Raw genomic sequence first — 23,670 nt, 5'->3', positions numbered from 1 at the left:
CTTAGAACATCCAAAAAGTATGTGTCTATTACTGTCAGATAAAGAACAATCTATGGTAAAATGTACTTCGTCCTCTACTCTATCTAGACTACAAAATTGACATATTCTTTGCTCTAGGGGAGTGCGGTTATGTCTTCCTGATTCGATTCGCAGTTTGTGACAACTGATTCTTAGTTTTGTAATGGTGGATCTATGACGTACATTTGCTATAATATAAGATATTCTTCTTTCTTACAATATAGATACCCTAGCCCCAAAGCCCTTAGCTTGGCAACTTAGGCCACACCAATTTAATTTGTTGGTTCTCGGATTTTTTCAGAAAAAATATGAAGCGACAGGGCGAAAAAATAAAAAATAAAAACAGGTCTAGGCATCCCATTATAGGCTTAAATGCTACGGAATGAGTCATGAAGTCAACACAAAAGGCTGGGTTAAAACTTAAACATTGAATTTTGAACTTTTAATCAAACCACTGCAATGATAGATGGGAAAACTGTAACAAGTAGGAAGAAAAGGACTTTCCTCAACTGTTGGGGGCAAAATATGAGCATTTTTCAGTTGATTCAGGACTAGAATCAATTTTATTTTTTTTTTGCAAATCAGAAAAAAACAAAGAGGCGAATCCGAGAACCAACAAATTAAATTGGTGTGGCCTTATGCAGTAACTAAAAAATGTACTTATAAACTTTGTTTATTGACCCTCATGGAGCAAAAATTCCCAAAATTCTGACAACAAATGGTTACTGGAAGGGCCCTTGGAAGATTTTTAGGGTACCACCCAGAAAATAAAGGACTCATGTATGAAATACTGACTCAAATGTGCTAAGTATATGTATGTGAAGCAGTGTGTGTCAATATCACAAAGATTGCCTTATTCAGAATATTTCCAGAACGTTTTGCTGCCTTAATTTGAAATTGCTTTGGATGCCTTTAAAAGACACCGGCAAAAAATTAAATTGGTGTGGCCTAAACACTATCCTATGTTCTACTAAGGCCATGTTGATTTGATTATATGGATGACATCATCTGGGGACCCCAAAACTGATGCGAGCGTGCGAATAAAAAAAAAGTTTTGCAAAAAAAAAAAGTTGCTTTCATCATGAAATCTATGTGGTCATGAAGGTTGAACAAATGACACAGAGTATGGTATGGCGAATAATCTACACTCCAAATTCATTTCTTCACATTTTCGTCTTTTTTCATTTAATTTTTGGCATTCTACGACAATGGTATCATTTTCAAATATTTTTTTTGTACCTTACGGTATATGTTTGCTCATTTTGCAACTGTTGATTGTATGATTTACAGTATGATTGAAAACTTTTTTTTTTGGAAACGGCCGAAAATTCATGCGCGCGCGGATGTCATCCATATAATCAAAATTAATCAACATGGCCTAACCAGATGAAATTATTTTCAGAATTCCACATTATTTTTTTTAATCAGTGTCAATCTTATTAACTTTAATCCCTCCCAAAAGAGCAAAGTGCGACAAACTAACATCCATCACAACAAATGTCTCTGTGATTTCACGAAACATAAAACTTTATTACCCAATCAACCAGACAGACACTAAGGCTGGATTGTGATGATTTTACAACTGAAAAACCTTCTCCAACCTCCCCCAAAAAACTTCAGAACTCTTTGTTACGCACTCAGTCTACATTCTATAACAAAATGGTGTTCATCCTCTATTCTATTGTATCAGTGACAAACTGATTAACTCTTCACAGACCTCATTTTCACAAAATACATCAATCACCTGCAGTAATTTTGTTATGAAAGATAATTTTGATGGACAAAAAAATCATGAGCCCTGGGCAGTATTTCTGGTAGATGGTTTCTGGTTGGTGGATTTTAAGCCTAGAAAGACAGTCAGAGAGACATTCTGCCTTTCCTATGCTGAATAAAGGGTTTATTGAATGAATGAACAAATGCATTGATGTTTATTGCACATTTTTGCCACACTTGACTAAGTACAGGTCACAACAAAACATGATGAACAGAGTCAGTTTTAAGACATTCAGAGAGAGACTACTGTTTCCTATGCTGAATTAGTGAACAAAACAACGTGTATTGCATCAGTTGGAAGTCTGGACAGACCTCAAGCACAAAATTATTTCTAAATGCAGAAAATACACAGACAGTCTGGTTGATGTGTTAGGTGCTAAAGACAGTGAAAGAGAGGCACTGGCCTTTCCTGTACTGAATACATGTAGGTGAATAGACCAGGTTTATTGTACCTGTGACTAAAGCTGATTAAGTCTGGACAGAGCATGAATAAAGCAAGTTTATTGTATCTAGGAAAGAATGAATTTTTGAACACCTCAATCCTTGGTTGATAACTTGAAGGCATGGCTATTTCTTGTTCTTTTCTGGGCTGGTATTTAAGGTACTTAGTAATTGGGACGTCCACCAGTTTATTAGTCATTTTGTACATCAAGCATAGTCTGGACATTTTTCTTCTGTCTTCTAGCGACCCCCAATGTATGTTACTTTTCATTTCCGTGACACTAGCACCTCTTTCATACATATAGAATCTTGCAGCTTGATTCTGTACCTTTTAGGTTTCTTTTCATTTCTGTGACTGTGCTGAATAGACCATGTTTATTGTACCAGTGACTAAAGCTGATTAAGTCTGGACAGAGTGCGAGTTAACGACATCTGCCGCCGGCGGACCCAGATGACAATTTGAGCACCGTGACAAATGGGGAGGGAGGAGCGATGTTCAGTAATTCTGCAGACACAGGATCGGCGGAAATAAGTTTGTTTACTGGTTCTTGTTAGCCGATTCATTTACGGGCTGTCAGTTTCAGGTTTGTGAGATAATGTCATAGCAAGTAATTTTTATGGATGACATCAAATTGAATGCACGCATGAAATCTTTGCCTGATTTGGGGAAAAAAACAATGGCTCTGATAAAATTTACTAGCTGTGGTCTTAAATTCTGCACTCACAGGGTAGTTCGAAACAAGTTTGTTTGTTGATTTTCTGGTTTGTATGGCCACCTTCGAAGAATGGACAGGGACAAATGGCCTAAGATCCTCACACTGGATGTGGAAGACCCAAACCCTCGTGGTTGTCCAAAGAAAAAATGGTTTAACAATGTAAGGGAGGACTTCCACCACTTGAACCATAACGTCAACCCACAGGATAGAGGCAAGTGGTGGGCTCTCAAAATGTCCAAGGAATAACTTAAAAATAAAGGAAATAAATTGGTGAGGCATTAGATAAATACCACTAATAGATACTGACCAGATTTCCAACTGAGTTTTTCTCAAGAGGTTCAAAGCAATCAGCAATTATCCCTGATGTAGCAATGATTGAACTTCCCAGCCCAGCTCTTTATTTTCTCAATCAAAATCATTTTTATGGATCCCAAAATTAAAAAGTCTTTGACTAAACATGATGGATTGAAGATTCATTATGAAATTAACCCCACCTGATAAATGCATTTCTCTGATAATTGCAATTATGGTAAAAAGAGTGATTGGTTTTTACCATTAGATTTGGGGGGCTGTTTTCTGAGTTATATTATCTGTCTGGGGCCACACTGCACCATTCTGCAATAAGCCTGAATGATGGCTATTTATGGGGGTTTTGGCAGCACCATTCTGCAATAAGCCTGAATGATGGCTGTATATGGGGGTTTTGGCAGCACCACTCTGCAATAAGCCTGACTGATGGCTGTGTATAGGGGTTTTGGCAGCACCATTCTGCAATAAGCCTGAATGATGGCTGTTTATGGGGGTTTTGGAAGCACCATTCTGCAATAAGCCTGAATGATGGCTGTATATGGGGGTTTTGGCAGCACCACTCTGCAATAAGCCTGACTGATGGCTGTTTATGGGGGTTTTGGCAACACCATTCTGCTATAATCCTGAATTATGGCTGTTTATGGGGGTTTTGGCTGCACCACTCTGCAAAAAGCCTGACTTATAGCTGTTTATGGGGGTTTTGGCTGCTGCCCAGAAAGCCACAATGAAAAGCATCCATCATCAAATCTTCCCCATTGATCGTGAAGTTGGAAAAGCCTGTTACGCGATGATAACCTGGATTTGCCTGGATGCCAACTTACAGACTTGTGGGCTGTGCTTTGGTTCGTCAAGCCAAATTACTTGCCCTTATAAGTATGAGTATAAGTGACTTATAAGTATAGACTCTATCTACCAGACTTGGGCACATACACCATATGACTGGTAAAGGACAGGGCCTGTACATGACATTTTACACCAGTTATTTTGGCTGTGGAGAGTTCAGCACCAAGGACAGGACCTGTACACAACATTCTACATCAGTAATTTTGGCTGTAGAGAGTTCAGCACCAAGGACAGGACCTGTACACAACATTTTACACCAGTTATTCTGGCTGTAGTGAGTTCAGCACCAAGGACAGGACCTGTACACAACATTCTTACATCAGTAATTTTAGGCTCGTAGAGAGTTCAGCACCAAGGACAGGACCTGTACACAACATTTTACACCAGTTATTCTGGCTGTAGTGAGTTCAGCACCAAGGACAGGACCTGTACACAACATTTTACACCAGTTATTCTGGCTGTAGTGAGTTCAGCACCAAGGACAGGACCTGTACACAACATTTTAAACCAGTTATTCTGGCTGTAGTGAGTTGTGGATATGACAGAACTAGATAGGCACAGTACTGGATACAATAGAACTAGATTGACAGGGTTCTAGACACAACAGAATAAGAAAAATGCAGTTTTGGATATGAGAAGTGTCCAAAGTTTGACTCCCTCCTCCCAGTTCCTGACCCAACTTTACCCATCGTGTTCCTGATTATGCCCCCCCCCCCCTCGGGTCTCGTAATGTAGCGATTTCATCACGACATCTGCAACATTTGTGACAGTTTCGTCCTCGGATCTGCCCGCGGGGAAATCTCGCGACCTCGCTGTAAGGGTCGTCACGGGAACCGTTCCCATGGGAACGGGCGTAAACTTGTCACCGTGACAAATGTCCGAACATGTCGACTGATTACCGCAAAACTTTAACTTAGTTCTCTGCCATAAAAACAACCATTACTTTTCCTGAGACCATTGAGACTTTTATTAACAAAGTATGAAAAGACTGAAAAACTCTTTCTTACACAAGGCAATATGCCTGTACAACGAGTCTTCTTAGTAAGACTCTTAGGACTCTCTGGTCTTTACTTTAGTGCCCATGTGGGGCTTTTTGTAGTGTTGTTGTTTGTGTGTTTGTATAATATTGTAAAATTGTATTTGCCACAAAATCAGCTGTGTAAAAAATCAGTATTATTCAGTTATGTTTTTGTACAGACTGCGAGGCTGTTTTTTATGAATAAACTGTTGAAGTACTTATTCCTCTAGTATTCTGTAACTTTGTGTTAGTAAGCCTGAAAATTGCTCTGCTATTGGAGGAATATGTGGACTGACTACCAGGAAAGTTTAACTTAGAACTTTGTCACAAAAATAATCAGTACTTTGCCTGAGACCATGCAGTTTTCAGCACTGAGACTTTTGTTAATCTGAAATAGTTATAGGAGCTTGAAGAAACAGTTTTTAACTTTGGATGGTTCATTTTAAAGCAACCATACTACATGCATGTATAAAGTCTGTGAAGATTAAACACTGGGGAAGTGAGATATAGAAGAAACCAGGGACCCAAACAACTGGATAGATTTTGAATATGGTCAGACATTTCATGTAGCATCCACTATCTCAGTATACTTGTTGTAAGTAAGAAATGGCACCAGTAGTTGAATAGAATGTAATACTATGCAAAAATTATGAACCACCATACTGCTCAGTTATGTTCAACTGTTGGCATTCTCAGTAAATACAAAATTTACTTGAAAGTAACATTTGAAAAAAAATTCATAATGTTTACCTTCAGATATGGTCTGCTCTGTTAATTTTTACTCAAACACATTCACATACATATATATTATATGGTGACTGGAGTCTAAATGCCTCATACTATTAAATTGCAACATTATGTAACCCAACACCAGTTACCGACACAACATTAGTTCAGTTCATTGAGGTCACTGTTTAAAGAAGAAGAAGAAACTGAGCAAAAACAATATGTTTTCCGTTAGTAAACATAATTACAGACCCTAACCAGGGAACTGCCTTGGATCTGCCCTCCACAACTCAGGAAGAAAAGCCCACCACTGATTGACTATAAAACACTGCAGGAGGTCGCTGACCCCAAAATTTGGTCGTCACTCTATTCTACAGTGATCAGTCTCCAGTTTCTCCCTACCTGGCCCCACATTTGTCAACCCTTGCGGCAGGTGGCAGAATGGGTGCACCAGACATCAATATTGGTGGGGAGAAACCATCAAAGGATCAGGGAAGAAAAGGAACACTTTGAACCGAGGTTATGCGAGCCTTTAAGATCAAAAGAAGTGATCAGTTTCTTGGCGTCCGTTTGGCCAACCGAAAATCCACTTCTTATAGGTGGTCTGTAAATCACTTAGGGCTTCAAATACTTCAAATACTGCAGCAATTTTTTCTGATTTGGGTAAAGAATATGTCTAGCATTTAAACAAAAGATCTAGCATTTTATAAACAATGGGAAAACTATATTAAGCATTTTGTAAACAATGGTTAATATAGTTGTGAGTGAGATCTAGCTTGTACACATTAGTGATAACATACTTTCTATGCTAGGTTTTGTCTCCCATTTGTTTAGAGTCAACAATTCAGGTACTGATATTTTACCTCGAGTGTCTATCGCAATATTGTATAACTACTATTGTAAACATTTAGCCTACATGTGTATGGGCAAAAAATGAAATAAAGACCATTCATCCACTATGAAAATGAGTGATTTTAAAGTTGTATTTTTTTATGCAGAAATGCAAGATATTTACAACGTTTTCCTGCAACCTGCTAAATTATCACACAACTTGCAGACAAACGCAGGTTTAGTTTAAAACCTTCATTGATTTTTTATGGGGATTTCAGAGTAAAAGGGATGTCTGGGTTGATTTCAAAGTTGTATTTTTTAAGCCTGCCATACTGAAATCTTTTTTACAATGTTTTCCTGAATCCTAAAATATTATCATCCAACTTGCAGACAAACACAGGATAGGATTTAAAACCTTCATTAATTTTTGGCGAGGACTTCAGAGTTACATTTTTTTAAGCTTGCCAGAATTTATTTATTTATCACATCTTTTCCTGCAACCTGAAAAATTATTATCCAACTTGCGGACAAGCACAGGTTTGGATTTAAAGCCCTTCATTGATTTTTTGCGAGGATTTCAGAGTAAAAAGGATGTCTGTGGTGATTCATGGACTCCAAATTGCTTGTTCGCTATTTGTCTGTGGGTTCATCTGTCATGAAAACCTGCAGTTCGCACATGTCAGAATCATTCCTCAGGGGAGGGGGGAACTACCCTGCACGTGTCACAGTAATCTCTCAGGGGAGGGGGACACTACAAGCTGTACATGTTATAAAAAAACAAATTGCTTGTTCGCTATTTGTCTATGGCAACCTGTGCTTTGCACAAGTCAGAATTAAGCCTGAGGGGAGGGGAACTAACCTGCACATGTCACAGTAATCCCCTAGGGGAGGGGGTCACTACAAGATCTATGGACTCCAAATTGCTTGTTCGCTATTTGTCTATGGGTTCATCAGTCACTGCAAGCTGCACTTTGCACATGTCAGAATAATGCCTGAGGGGAAGGGGGTCACAAGCTGCATATATCACAGCAATCTCTCAGGGGAGGGGGTCTCTGGGATCATCTGTCACTGCAAGATGCACTTTGCACATGTCAGAATAGTGCCTAAGGGGGAGGGGGTCATTACAAGCTACACATTTCAGAACAATTCTCAAGGAGAGAGGGTCACTAAAACCTGCACTATGCACATGTCAGAATTATTACTCAGGGGAGGGGGTCACTACAAGCTGCACATGTCACAACAATCCTCCAAGGGATGGGGTCACTACAACTGAACAAATTCTAGGATTAAGAAGAAATGCCAGTAACTATGCAAGCTTAAGCTTTTTGATCAATGTGTTGTCCGTATATTATTGTCAATTTTATTGATCACACAACTTCCACTCACACCTTATTCTTTCATTTCCTTGAACAACTTTCACGCATTTACCTTTTCCCATCCCATTAGGTTGGTCATTAACTTGCTAACTCAATAAAAGTGAAAGTTTACTCACCTGTTGATGACAGGACAGGTGAAATGAAGCAGGTACACATGGAAGAAAAGAGAAAGTGGTTAGCAAAGTATCAGTCATAAATGTAACAGTCTCATCTTAAATGTAACAGATATAGGCATTAAATGTGCTCATAAAGATATACTGCTTTGGCAGACATGCACTGTTGTTACATTTATTTCTTTTGTACAAAATAACGTAACAGCAACAACAACTATCAAAGATATCAGTTTGAATTCATTTTCGTGTAACTGTCTTTACTGTGGCCATGGTCTGCTTGTCTGTCTGTGTGTCTGTCTGTGTGTCTGTCAGTGTGTCTGTCCTGTAGTGCTATGAGGTAAGTGACTTTGCAGTACAAAAGGCAAAGCAGGTTTTTGTACTGCAGAACAGTAAAACTATGTCACCATGAATTTACAGAGGAGAGACCACCATGAAATATTAAAACTGCCGTGAACATTTCAAGATCTACAGTAGCAACTGTACAAGACATTGATTCACAGATATTGTTTTATTGTTTGTTACTCTCTTGATGTAGTTTACCATACTTTGTACCATGTGCAACTGTAGTGCAATAAAGTTCTTCTTCGATAATGTCATGAATTATATAATCATATCAGTTCTAGAGAGGCACTTGTGACTGTAAGTTCAGCACCAAGGACAGGACCTGTATCTGGTTGGTGATTTGCAGATAATGTAATGAATTGTATCATAGTCACATGCAAGCAATTCATTACATTATCTCTGAATCACCATCCTGATGCAGGATTCAAACTCTCTCAGCAAGGACATGTTTTGCTACTCGTAGGGAAGCAAATCACCCTTTTTTCCTCCAAATTCTGAGGATAAAAGTTCCATGCCAGGGCTTGAAATTCATTTTTGAGAATAGGTGCACCCAACCTAAAAAATTCTGTGCACAAAAAAATTTTTGGGTGCACCATATAAAACATAACCTAATAACAGATCTTACTGAATCTTTTCTATGCGTAAATCTGAAACGGGAGCTAACTTCAAAATCTTAAAGTACTACAACAAAGATTTTATTATTTTTCTAGCACTTAGATGCCAAGAATACCCTGTACACTATCATACATTTGATATGTACAAAAATAGGTACAAGAACATTTGGGGGAAAAAATTGGGTGCACAGCTCCAAATTTGGGTGCACTAAGGTGCACATGCACCCAGTATTTCCAGCCCTGCATGCTGAAAGCTTCTTTCCTAGAATAACATCACTATGGAACAAGCTTCCCAAATGGGTACAACCTTAAACTTTTTCAAGTCTAGGATGAACAAACATCTGTCTCTACAGTTCTTTCAAGTAACCCAAAACATGTCAGTGGTTCTTAAGAGCCTTGTTTTTGGGTCAAAATTGAAGTAGATAATAAAAAGGATCTAGTCAATATAACTGGTGTAAAATGTCGTGTACAGGTCCTGTCCTTGGTGCTGAACTCACTACAGTCAATATAACTGGTGTAAAATGTTGTGTACAGGTCCTGTCCTTGGTGCTGAACTCACTACAGCCAGAATAACTGGTGTAAAATGTTGTGTACAGGTCCTGTCCTTGGTGCTGAACTCACTACAGCCAAAATAACTGGTGCAAAATGTGGTGGACAGGTCCTGTCCTTGGTGCTGAACTCACAATTACATGTGCTTCTCAAGCCCTGGTGCTAAAAATTATTAATATTTTGTGATTAAAATCTGACAGTATTGAAAGCTACATCATAACCAGAGCAGAAAAAATCTATATGGAAGCAATATCAGGTGAATGGAAAATATACATTACAAATAATTATTCCATAAAATATGGCAGCAAGGCTCGGTGCTCTTTTAATAAATCAATACCATAAAGGAATATTGGGAATTATATTCAGTTAATAACATTAGCTTTGACCTTATGTATCAATAAAGTGCAGGAATATTAGAAATTAAGGTTTGCAGACATAATCTTTTGTAGACAGGTGCAGACTGAGGCAATGCATTTATGTTAGAATTGGATGGTTAGTACCAATGCCAGAATGTTATGTTTTTGGTATCATTTGTATTTGTGTGTGTATGTGGTTTAGCACGATAACTCAAGAAGCTTTGGATGGATTGTCATGAAACTTGGTACGTGGGTATATCTTGATGAGACCTCAAAAATATTAGACTTTAGGCTCCTTATAATTAGAGGCTAGTTGAGGTAGCAGAGTGTTGCTATTTGGTGACTAGCAGAGTGTTGCTAGACCTGAACACAGAATTAAAGATGAGTTTTTGTGACTAGCAAAGTGTTTCTATATTCTGTGACTAGCGGAGTTTAGCTATTCTGTGACTAGTGGAGTGTTGCTATTTATAAACAAGAATCACAGATGAGCTTTGTGCCTATGACTATCAGACTGTTGCTGTTCCTGAACACAAGAGGAATTTGTGTGTTTGTGACCAGTGGAGTGTTGCTACTCTTGATCACAGGAGACTCACAGATCAATAAACACCCAGCCAGGCTCCATTTTTCTTCTCCCCTCAGGATTACAGTTCTTACTGACTGTCTCATAAACCCAGCCAGACCTGTTTGGGTTTGTTGAAGTAACTACCTCAATTTAGTAGGAGGAGGCACCGTAGACAACAAGCACATTGGCAGAACATACTGCACCTGCGCGAAACCTGGAATTTTCATGGTTTTTGTTGATGTTTGATTAATGTTGCATCAGAATTTTGTCTGGGAACATCTTTTCTGCTTCTGCTTTTAACAACCACTCACTCACTCACTCACTGCTCGGCTTAGCGTCCGTTGTTCCCCGTCATGCAAGGGTTGGACGTCGTGGGGTGTCGTTTGGGTCTAATAGCTGCTCTCCAGCTGCTTCTGTCTAGCGGGTTGGCCTTCTGCAGTTTCCAGGGAAATGAATTGATTTTGCCTTAAAGACTTGTCAGCTCAGCATTTAAACTTTACCATCAGCCTAGAGGCATAATTTCTCTGTCAGATCTTACCACAGGAACACCTACACCCACTGTAGGATTCTTTTCATTTCTGTGATCCCTTTCATATACAGAATCTATGCACAGCCTGAAGTGACAAATTCCGCCAGAAAAATCGCTTCAGAACTGACACAATCGTGTGTCAAAAACCACTACATAATTTCTCCCTCAGATCTTACCAAAGGAACATTCTGTGCACAGCCTCTGGTGATAAATTCTGTCTGCCAGAAAAACCACAGACTGCAAAACTGAAACAATCATGTGTCAAAAACCACCGCAAAACTGACACAATTGTGTGTAAAAAACCACTTCCAGCACAGATCTTACTGAAGGAATGTTCTATGGACAAAGCCTGAGGTGAAATTCTGTCAGAAAAAACACAGCTGATCGTGTGTCAAAAACTAAAACAAAACTGACACAATCATGTGTCAAAACCACAAGAAAACTGACACTGCAGAACTGACACAATTATGTGTCAAAAACCACCAGATAATTTTTCTGTCAGATTTTACTGAAGCAACATTCTGCTGTGTTGAGCCTCTGGTGATAAATGTTGTCTGTCAGAAAAAACACAGACTGCAGAACTGACACAATCATGTGTCAAAAACCACCGCAGAACAAGCACAATCGGAACGATTTCTCTGTATGACCTTACTAAAGGAACGTTCTATGGACAGAGCCTTCGGTGATGAATCCTGTATGTCAGAAAATCCACTGCAGAACCTACAAAATTGTGTGTCTAAAACCACTAAATAATTTCTCCGTCAGATGTTACCAAAGGAACGTCCTATGCACAGCCTTCGGTGATAAATGTTGTCTGTCAGAAAAACCACAGACTGCAGAACTGAGACAACCGTGTGTCGGCATGGATCATCAACCTTTTCACCACAAAGCTGCGCAGAATAACCACAGATTCTGGTGATATGTTTCCTAGTTAAGTGGTTTGACAAGTCCAATATTCAAATAAAATATTCTCATATTTTGGCAAAATGTCTGCTTAAATTATTCCAATATTTTCACTAAAATATTCCCTCCTGAAGTGTTTATCAATAAATAAGTCCCATATTCCCCTAAAACATTCCTTAATTCTTATATTACTGTAAAATATCTGGTTGAATAATTCCAATATTCCAGTAAAATATTCCCATCTTGGTCTCATATTCCGGTAAAATATTCCGGTAAAATATTCCTTCCTTACGTGGTTAGACAATTCCCATATTCTAGCGCAGAAATATTCCCACTTCAGAAGTCAAATTCCTATATTCTGGTGAAATATCTAATTGAATAGATCCAATATTCTAGTGAAATATTCCCATCTAAGTCTCATATTCTGGTACAATATTCCTTCCTTAAGTGGTTAAGTAATTCCCATATTCCTATGACATATTCCCTCCTTAATTCATACGGAATGTTGAGAATGCGTGAAGGTTACAAATGTTAGAGTGAAGGGGGTGGCAAATAATATTGATATAATTATGCAATTCACTCACTAGACTATCTGATTCTGTTCTAGCATATACCACAATGAACTTAGGCAGATTTAAATACATTATGACTTGTGTGACAACCCCTACATGCTATACATAGGGATATATATTAGAGACTGTATAAATGATAGAAACTCCTTCAATGATTGTAAAAGTTCTTAACTATCCTGCACTAGCCACCCACTCTTGTATTAGTTTGGTTAGCCTTTAGTTATGAAAATGTAGTTAATATGTACTTAGTAGTAGATGCCATACTTTGTACCCTGCACAACTGTTGAGCAATGAAGTTATATATTATCTAATAATAACATAACAGTCTGTGAGTCACTCGATAAGACTTTTAAATTAGACTGTAGGAAACACCCTTTTAATGAAGATAAATTGATCAGCAAAATAACCTACAATCAAAACCCACTTTACATCATGATTTTCTACTCTAACATTTATCTTCTGTAATTTGTGTATCAGAATATTCTGTATCTGAAGAGCCAAGTGTAATTTATTTAGCAATCAAATTTGTTGGTTAGGTTCTTATAATAATCATTTATTCAGACTCAGGTCTGACCAAATATATGAATGTATTTGAGTAAGAATTAAAAGAGCAGACCATATGCGAAGGTAAACATTATGCATTTGCTTTGAAAATGTTGGCTTTCTAGTTCTTGATTGTCTTTTTAATTTAAGTCAGAATAATTTTGGCCACGCGCCTGAATAAACAATAGATAAGTAAGTGAATTTCCATTTAGCTGTTTTAATTTGGAAGCAATTCTCCAGTCGTTAATAGACTTCCCCATTGATAGCAAACCCAACTTCTCTCAGCACAACACCATCTTCCCTGCATCTGGCCTTTGTGGTCGTTAATGTCGTTAAGGACTGGTCATTAACGAGTTTAACGCACACCCGGCGCTGATATCACTTCTGTATCTGCAACTGATCGCAAAATAATCGAGTTGGGAGATGGAAATGGCGATAGATCGAATTTGGTGCCGAGAGTCCCTTGGTTTAGGGATGTGTTGCATCCAGAACTGGGCATATCTGTTGTTTGTTGTTTTTTAGATGAGATTGGTTTATTGTTTCAATTCATAACAATATACTTAAATACATAGTACAAGTCGCTGACTTATGTATATTAGGAAGACTCAAAAATGAATTAAGCCATATCCTCATTGATGAAACAGAATTTCTTCAAAATTGTATCCCACCAAACCCCATATAGATCCTCAATGCTGGCACAAAGCGAAAGTGGTTCCATCCACAATTAAAAATCCCCTACAGACGACATTCATTAAACTTTCGCTTTTACACGCATCGTCCTGAAAGACTTTCACTGCTTCATTAAGATCCCATTCCAGATCTGGTCGTTAAGTCGCGATGATCTCATCCCGGCCCCCCTCAAGGTCAAACATGGGCTGAAGGTCATCCAGTAACCTCGGCTGTTTGATGTCTAGTGAAAGTTTATGGCTGTTGCCGAGTTACAGCCTGGAAATGTGGCGTTCAGGCCTCAACAAGTTCTTTTGTTGGTTCTTGGACATGCCAAACCCTTCAGACATAGTTTTAGAATTAACTTAAGTTTCAGACAGTTACCTGTTATTATGTAGATTTTGAAGTTATTTTTTACTCCGGATAAAGCATGGTTCAGGATAAAGCACGGCTGCACCGTGAGTTCAGCACCAAGGACAAGCACTTTCACAGTCCCAAAACCAGCAAACTGCACTGGAGTGGCCTAAGCAGATTACATACAGTAGCAGAGAGACCATCTGGCAGCCAGACCTATCTACATGTACTTCTGTGTCTGACTGGGTTAGGGTTAGGATCAGGCACGGTTCTGGATAGTCTCCATATATCCAAGAACGTAGATTTGCCCCCAGCTGGAAACATTTCTGCACCAGGGGTTCAGCACCAAGGACAGGCACATTCACAGTGCCATGCAAAAACCGCAAACTGCAGTTATACCAGCTATACAGATACAGAAGCTGGTGTGTTACGCCGAAGGGTGGTTATACCTGCTATACAGATACAGAAGCTGGTGTGTTACGCCGAAGGGTGGTTATACCTGCTATACAGATACAGAACCAGCAAACTGCATTGGAGTAGCCTAAGCAGATTACCTACAGTAGAAAAGTCACCATCTGGCAGGCGGCTGGAGCATTAACCACCTCCACACTCACTGGTCCCGGCATAAAAACCTCCCAGTTTACTGTCTTATAAAATCATACATGACTTTATTCTTTAATGTTGCTGATAAAACGGACAGCGGAAAGGCACTCAGGCTATTTGGGAAGGGGATGGTTCATTGTTATCATTCACTTATAGGGGATGGTGCATTATTATCAGGCTCTTAGAGGCCACAACAACTTAATTTTACGGATGACATCCTCTAAAGACCCCCAAACTAGTGCGCTCGGGTGGATAAAAAAAAGTGCAGCCAAAAATAAAAATGCTTCAAAACCATAGGAATGCAAAGCTGGTATTGTGAATTTGTGGTACTACTGTATACATAGCTTTTTGTAGTATTTATGAATCGGCACTGTACGTATGTACTGAGTTCTTGAGTCATGAAGCTTCGGCAGCCTGGGTGCCATCCTCCAGAGTTACTGCCGACTCCGTATTGTCGCTAACTATTATGGACTACCCAGGCCTAGACCTCTTGGTCCCAAGCCGAATGCTCTGCCGCTATGCCATATGACCCCACAAAAGATTCAATTCAATCAGTAGTTTGTGCTTGTAAACCTGCATTTCTCCTCTGGTCTCTCAGTCACTGACGAAAGCTAGTGGATGCTAGCTGAAATGTCTGACCGTTTCCAAAATCATATCCAGTTGCTTGAGTAACTGCTTTTTGTCATATATAACAGTTTGTGCTTATAAACCTGCATTTCTCTTCTGGTCTCTCAGTCACTGATGAAAGCTAGTGGATACTAGCTGAAACGTCTGACGTTTTCAAAATCATATCCAGTTGCTTGAGTAACTGCTTTTTGGTGTACATTAATATTGTAGGAATCAAACCCGTGACATCTCAATCTCGTGTCCGCTCGCCCAGCCACTCAACAGTTTGATGCCGAGTTATTTCCACATCAATATGACATAATGAGGCCACGTGCACTCGAGCCCACACCAATTCATTTGGACAACTCAATACTACATAATCTCCAAACAGATCTTTTGTGGAGTCATGTGGCGTAGCGGCAGAGCGTTCGGCTCTGAACCAAGAGGTCCTGAATGTCTTACCTTCACCAACTTAACTTTCTTGACAGTCTAAATTTGAGCAGTGCAAACAATTGACTAACCAAGCCTCCTGTTTATAAGTTATCGCCAAACTGCTGGAAAATTCATTTCCAACACAGAGCAGATTTTCTAACCACAACTACAGAAAGGAGCTCGGCTGTGAAATTGGACTACTTCAGAGGGAAGCCGACCAGTTCAAACTCCCTCTAATACAGCTGCTGTGATTGGATGAGAGTTAAGGAAGCTGACCTATGTTTGGATGAACTGGAGAGAACACCGAGCAGTCATTGGCTCTAACAGAAATGATTGTCAACGGATTCAAAGACCAAAATCAACTGGACCCAGAACATTTTTATGTCATAGTCTGACCATTGCATGTATAGGACATAATTTATGAAGATTATAGTAAGTATTGCAATCAGAGTAAACTTAAACTGTGCCCAAATGAGGTGCTAATGACCAAATAAGGCAGCCCAAATGACCAAATAAGGCAGCACCAGTGACCAAATAAGGCAGCACCAGTGACCAAATAAGGCAGCACCAATGCCCAAATAAGGCAGCAACAGTGACCAAATAAGGCAGCCCCAATGACCAAATAAGGCAGCATCAGTGACCAAATAAGGCAGCACCAATACCCAAATAAAGCAGCATCAATGACCAAATAAGGCAGCCCCAATGACCAAATAAGGCATAGCCAACGCCCAAATAAGGCAGCCCCAGTTCTGGCCAGAACGTGCTTTTCCACCAGCTGAATCCATTTTGCCACAAACTGTAGCAAACCTCAGCCTGAATGTAACAATTCCCCAGTAATCCTGGCTACATGCAGGGAGCCTGCAGAATGCTAAACAGGACATTAAGGGGGTTACTGTGGCAACTGTGGGCTGACAACACTTTCACTGCTGTCACACTTTTATCTGTCAGCCTGTACTGCTGTAATGTCATGTATACACTGTGTGTATCAGTTATCTTTAGTCCACACTGAGGAGAAACCCTCCGTTGTACATCTGTGAGTCAGTGAGTGAGGGGAATTAAAATCATGTTACATTTGCAAGCCTCTCTGACTTAAGCAATGATGCTAGTGACAAACCGTCATGTTACATTTCAGCAATGCTGGCTTTAGGATAAAAAAAAAACACTAAAATTGAAAGATCAATATGAAAAAAGAATCTGAGGTGCAAGCCTGTACCTTGGTAGACACAGTTCTAAATGAGATGCATGTATTGTGAGATTGCCTGTGACCCACACTGGAGACAAACCCTGCCATGAAGAATGGATAGAGACAGAAAAACCACAGAGCTGTGCTGGAGCTACCATGGTGGAATGTTAATGAGATGGGTTCAAATTCCCGCAACTCAGCTACCAAACATCCTGGTTGTCTTATTCTACTGTTGAACAATAACTGTCTTAAGGCAACACCAATTCAATTTGTTGGTTCTCGGATTCGCCTCTTTTTTTCTAATTTGCAAAAAAAGATTCTGGTTCTGAATCAGCTAAAAAATGCTATCTTGCCCCAACGGTTGAGGAAAGTCCTTTTCTTCCTAGTTGTTACAGTTTTTCCATCTTTCAATGCAGTGGTTGGATTAAAAGTTCAAAATTCATTGCTTAGATATTAACCCAGCCTTTTGTGTTGACTTCATGGCTCATTTTGTAGCATTTCGTAGCATTTGGGGCTATAATAGGATGCCTAGACCTGTTTTTTATTTTGCCCTGTTGCTTAATATTTTTTCTAAAAAAATCCGAGAACCAACAACTTAAATTGGTGTGGCCTCATCAATCTTTGCTACAATACTTTATGATTATTCCATATTGTACTCTATTCAAACTAGATCTGCAAACTGAAACTCAATTCTGAAACCCAGAAATTCAATTGTTTTTTCATCATTTTTTCCTACAAAGTTCCATTCAAACTCAATCCCATGTAGTTGATATTTATGTTTTATGCCCAAAATAATAACAACAAGGTAACATTTTGGACCAATAAACCTGATTCTGATTTTACAGGCATCCAATGTGATTTAAGGGCAAAAAAACTGGAAATATTCTAAATAAGATGTAGGCCCTTCACACGTTAGCCCCACCCCCAACATTCCCATGGAATTCAGTATTCCGGCCGACGTTCCGGAGGCGATATCGACACTTGCCTCTGTTATTGGTCTGCGCGTCTGACCAGAATGCTTAATTCCTCTGGCCTTGAGCTGGGCGGAAGGTTTGGTGTCAAAGGCATCCAATACACTTTTAGGGCTTGAAAACTTGATTTTTTAAAGTCAATATTCTATACATACTGAGATATTGAAACCTCACTATCCCAATGTATATTGACCCTAGTGGAGCAAAAATTCCCAAAATTCTGACAGAAAATGGTTATTGGAAGGGCCCTGGGCTGATTTTTAGAGTATCACCCAGAAAATGAATGACTCATAATTGGGCTTGTTTCTGCAGTTTTAAATACCCAAAGCATGGAATACTGATTGAAATGTGTTGTATGCCTTTATACGCACCTGAAGCAATTTTAGGGCAAAAATATTCTGGATGAGGAAATCATAATCTTTATTACACAAACATCCCTCAGGCCAGACAAGTGGATGAATAGAGGAGCTAATGACTTCACAATCTGCATAAAAAATGGGAATTTAATAAACTAAACCACTTCAGAATCTGTCATTCAATCAGAATCAATTGGACAGTGATGTATTATTATTGCATTTCATCATGAAAATTAAACTGTTCTCCAACACAAAAAGAATTTGACTCACCAGAATTTTCAACCCATGCAATCAGCTAATAGTTTATATCTGTCACAGTTTCAGTGACTGAAATTCCTTTTAACTTGGAAAACAGTTTAGTTTTCCTTATGTAATTGACCAAGCCAAATGAACTTTCATGTTGAATCATGTATTTTACAGTGGAAAATGAAATACATTTTATCATTAGACAGTGTCTTCACTATAAGACCAACACGGGACAAGTAATTTACCCCCTCAAATAAATTAAATGTACATTCATGCTGGTGTATCTTATTTTATTGTCCATCAGATTATATTACTAACAGTGTATGACATGCTAAGTTAGCTAAAGCCAATACTTTTCTGTAGATGTTCACCTGTAAAACACATTTGATACTCCAGTTGCCCAACCAATTATCGCATAAGTCATCAGAAGTTCAAAATTCATTGTTTAAATTTGAACCAGCCTTGCATATTGACTTCATGGCTCCTATCATAGCATTTGGGGCTATAATAGGATGCCTATAGGCCTGTTTGTTTTGATTTTTTTTTTACTTTTTCGCCCTGTTGCTTCAAAGTTTTTCTGAAAAAATCTGACAACCAACAAATCAAATTGGCGTGGCCTTATTGTCCACTTCAGCATATTACTCACAGTGTAAGACATGGTAAGTTCATATACTTAAAGGCACCCAGTGAAGTTTTTAGGGCTTGGAAATCTGATTTTTCAAAGTCAATATTCTACTGTATTCTACTAGTAGTCATTTCATACTGCACTACACTATCCCAATGTATATTGAACCTCATGGAGCAAAAATACCCACAATTTTGACGGAAAACAGTTACTGGAAGGGCTCTTGGCTGAGTTTTAGGTACCTCCCATAAAATTAAGGACTCATCTTGGGGCTTTTTTCTCCAGTTTTACATACCAAAAGTATGAAATAATGATTGAAATGTGCTAATGTGAAGCAGTATGTGTCAGTATCACAAAAATTGCCTTATTCAGAATATTTCCAGTTTTGCTGCCCTGAAATTGCAATCGGATGCCTTTAAGTTTGCTAGGGCCAGTACTTTTCATAATGCAGCAGTTGTTAGGCCTGTAAAACACATTTAATACTCCAGTTGCCCAACCAATTATTGCATAAGTCAGCTAATCTGTGAGAAATCCAGACTCTCTAATGACTACTGAAACTCACACTGGGGACCAACCCTAAGTAAAATGTTGGGCAGTCTTCCAACCGTCTCTCTACAGTTTCTTATAATAAGTCTTCCTAAGCACTTAATTCTCAAAACCCATTGCTTTAAATACTGTAAGTCACTTTATGTTCACAGTAGCAAAAGTTCACGGTCTGAGAAAAATGGACATGTTCACAGAACTATATATTCATGGTGGCGACAGGTGCAGGAAAAAGAAAGTCCAGGAATTATTTGTTAACTGTAATGATAAGTTCACGGTACAGAAGTGACAGTGAAAACATCATCACATATATTCAAATCTGTCTCTAGCATGGAGTCTCTTGAAATAATGTAACGTTACATGAAATAAGAACTGAAAATAGCTTGTTACGTAAAACATCATAGAGCATTCCATAACAGAGTGGAATTCCAAATCTGACCCCCCCTAAGACCCACAGAGGGGTGGAACCAATTAAAACCTCATTACCCTACAAATTGTTTCTGCCTGTTGGTTGGGAATCTTTAGTTGTCCCCACAGACATTCCCACATCTCCGTTCCACATACCCACTGACACTGAGATAATTTCTGACATTTTATAACTTTTTTTTTTTATCAATTCAATTCAAGATTCAAGATTCAAGATGGATTTATTGGTTTTTGCAGTCAAAAACAGCTGAATTGTAAACCAATTTACAAAACATTAGTATATTAAAACTACAGGTTTTCAATATAGGCGTACGATTAACAAACCAATAAAAATACATGTTCATACAATATAAATTTCCCGGACAACATTTGATACACAACTAGCTGAATAGGCTACCCAGCCATTTTATGATTACTTAAATATTAAATACCAAATTAAGAAATTCTGCTGAACGAAGGACAAAACTGGTGTACTTATAGCTATTAGTTTTGCTGATTTATTATCATATTAAAGAGGTTTAATTGCCGAGTGGCTGGGCTAGCAGACACAAGACTAAGAGGTCATGGGTTTGAACCTTTGAAAGGCACTTGACACAAAAATGGGTACTACCTGATTTTGGTTGGGGAGGTAAAAGGCAGTGGAAGGAGAGGGATGGGCTCCGCCTTCTAATACCGTGCCCAAGACACAGTGGATTAACAACGCACTGCCCCTATGGCCTAAAAAAGGCTACAGGATAACCTTTACCTAAAGGGCCCTGTCCTTGGTGCTGAATTTGGTACCTGACTTTGGTTGGGGAGGTAAAAGACAGTGGAAGGAGAGGGATGGGCTCTGCCTTCCAATACTGTGTAGTAACAACCCACTGCCCCTATGGCCTCAAAACCCTTGGTGGGGTCATGTGGCGTAATGGTAGTGTGTTTGGTGTAACTGAATCAAACCTTACAGTCTTATTCAGCCTGTACTTACATGTACAAAACTGGTGTGTTGCGCCTAAAAAGGTGGTTCACTGGTTATGCAAAACCAAGCAAACAGACAAACACCCTGCCCTTACGGCCTCAAAAATGGCATGGGACTACCTGTACCTTTACCATTATATAAAAAACCCTGTTCTGCCTATTGAAGGTATATTATATGAAGATGAAACCATAGGGAGATGCAATAAGTTGATTAATATGCTAAACATCTATAAACATCATTAATGGTTCATTCATCAGACTTATGGGATTGGGCGGGATCAGTCCACAGCTGTTGGATCCACACTGGGGAGAAACCCTGCATATCAACAACTGGTGTGGATGGAAAAATGGTCTGTGAAAATTTGAGATGATTTACAAATATGTACAAAATGTACTCAGGTTTATCAGAGCTGTTTGAAACATTTGTGCTGACCAACACTGCAGAAACATAAATACTTGATCCACACCACAGGCACCACATGTCAAAAAGAGCAGGGTCGTTTCTGGTGTGAGTGGTTCAAACCTTACAGTCTGGTCGCTACATGTAACCACTGGACTACACACCACTATTAGTTTGAAATGTTGGATCTACTTGTCTGTTTACTGTTGTCTGTTTACTTTTAGATGTATACCAGGTCCTGTACAAATGACACCTGTACAAATGATACCTGTAAAAACCACATCTGTAGAGGTGTGCCTATGGAGCAATGCCTATACACCTGTACAAATGACACCTGTGGAGCAACACCTGCACCTGCAGGCTGTTTTAAAGATTTCACACCTATAAACAGGTTACTGCATTGCCTCATGTTTATTGCCACCTTGGGTCATGCACACCTGGTGGTGTGAAGGTGGTTTCAAGGTCATATCAAGGTCATTCAAAGGTCATATGTAGGTGGTTCAAAGGTCATATGTAGGTGGTTTGAAGGTCATGTGAAGGTAGTTTGAAGGTCATGTGAAGGTCATACCAAGGTCGTTCATAGGTCATAACATGGTGGTTCAAAGGTCATTTCAAGGTTGTGTCAAGGTCATGTCAAGGTCGTGCAGGACTTATCAAAGTGAAGTTTGCCCAGCTGCACACAGTGCCATGGCAGGTTTAGGTTTGGGACTTACCACAGCAAAGTTTGGGTTTGTGTTCGAGACTTACCACGGCAGGTTTAGGTTTGAGTTTGGGTTTATGTTCGAGACTTACCACAGCAAAATTTGGGTTAACTTTATGTTTGAGACTTACCACGGTGAAGTTTGCCCAGCTGTACACAGTGATATGGCAGGTTTAGGTTTGTGTTTATGTACCACAGTGAAGTTTGCCCAGCTGCACACAGTGATATGGCAGGTTTAGGTTTGTGTTTATGTTAGAGACTTACCACGGTGAAGTTTGCCCAGCTGCACTTGGTCCCTCGGTAGCTGCACTCCAGCACCATGTCCTGGATCTGGTGGGCCGTGCGGTTGTAGAACTCCTTCATGTTGAAGCTGTCCTTGTTCTTGGGGACGTAGCCGGGCCCAAACTCTGCCAGCCGGCGCAGCGTGGACAGGTGCTCGGGGTCAACGAACTCGGAGTGTGCCAGCTTCTTGTTCTCGTCGAGGATCTCAAGGGCGTGGCCGACCTGCCAGAGGTCGTCCTTGGTCAGCTTGGAGAAGCGGAAGGGGTTCAGGTTACACATCGTGATCGCCGGGAAGTTCATCATCTGAGCTTCCAGCTCGTCGAGCTTGGTCACGCGAGGATACGAGAGATAGTAGATCACGCGGTCGTACCCGTTGTAGGAGACCATTCCGAAGCAGATGAGGAACGCAGCCGCCCAGAGGAAGCGACGGAAGGAAAACGACCCCTCGGTGAAGATGTGGGATATGCCGTGCATCGTCGCGTTCCCGGCGAACACGTTGATGTCGGACGGTTTGGGCTCATTCTCCTCGTAAGAGGACATGCTGCCGGCCTCACGGTAACGGTATCCGGGGCGGAACTCTGCGGGATCGCGGAACTCGGCAGCGTTGATTCCGTACTGGGGCTCCAGTTTGGCGGTTTTACCGGATCGAATCTCCAGGCGAAAAAACGACAGGCAGGATTTTTAGATGAGGAGATCCACAAAACCTCCAGTGGTTGCTAGACACTGTGGAATAAAGAACATTTATTCAAAACAGGCAATGATGGCTGCCTCTACAAGTGATCTCGATCCAGTTTTATCGGATTAAGTGGATTGGAGGGAGGTGGTTTTACCGGAACAACGATCAAGACAAAAAAATGATGACTGACTCTAGCAGGATTTTAGCTCAGACACGAGATGAAGAGATTCAGAGGATCCTAGACACTGTGGAACGAAGAATTTTCCGTATGTTAGAAGAGAGGGGAGGCAAAAAAGGCGATGAAGATGGAACCAGAACGACTTTCCAGGCAGAAAAACGGATGAGAAACTTGGAAGGAGATTTGCTAGACACTGCAGAATAAATGACACGATTCATGAGAGATGTGGGAAGTTTTGGAAGAGTTGAGACAATCTAGGCCTTTGGGACTGTCACGAAACTCTAAATCGATGCTAGACACTGCAGAGTGAAAACCAGCACGACATTTTGGCTGCA

The 23,670-nt window shown here is 39.8% G+C and overlaps 1 protein-coding gene across 1 annotated transcript in view; it reads right to left on the bottom strand.

Moving 5' to 3' along the window:
- Positions 1-23,199, bottom strand: part of LOC109467671 (acid-sensing ion channel 1-like) — a 208,525-nt gene extending 185,326 nt beyond the window's left edge. Inside the window, exon 1 of the mRNA XM_019765717.1 lies at positions 22,464-23,199. Coding sequence (XP_019621276.1) covers positions 22,464-23,021 — 558 coding nt within the window. The 5' untranslated portion in view covers positions 23,022-23,199. The remainder of the gene's footprint in view (positions 1-22,463) is intronic.
- Between the last annotated feature and the right edge of the window lie 471 nt (positions 23,200-23,670).

The sequence above is a fragment of the Branchiostoma belcheri genome, unplaced genomic scaffold (assembly GCF_001625305.1).
Source record: "Branchiostoma belcheri isolate BF01 breed outbred unplaced genomic scaffold, Haploidv18h27 scaffold187, whole genome shotgun sequence".
NCBI lineage: Eukaryota > Metazoa > Chordata > Leptocardii > Amphioxiformes > Branchiostomatidae > Branchiostoma > Branchiostoma belcheri.
The sequence above is the reverse complement of the archived record's forward strand: the minus strand, read 5'-3'. Positions and strand labels throughout refer to the sequence as shown.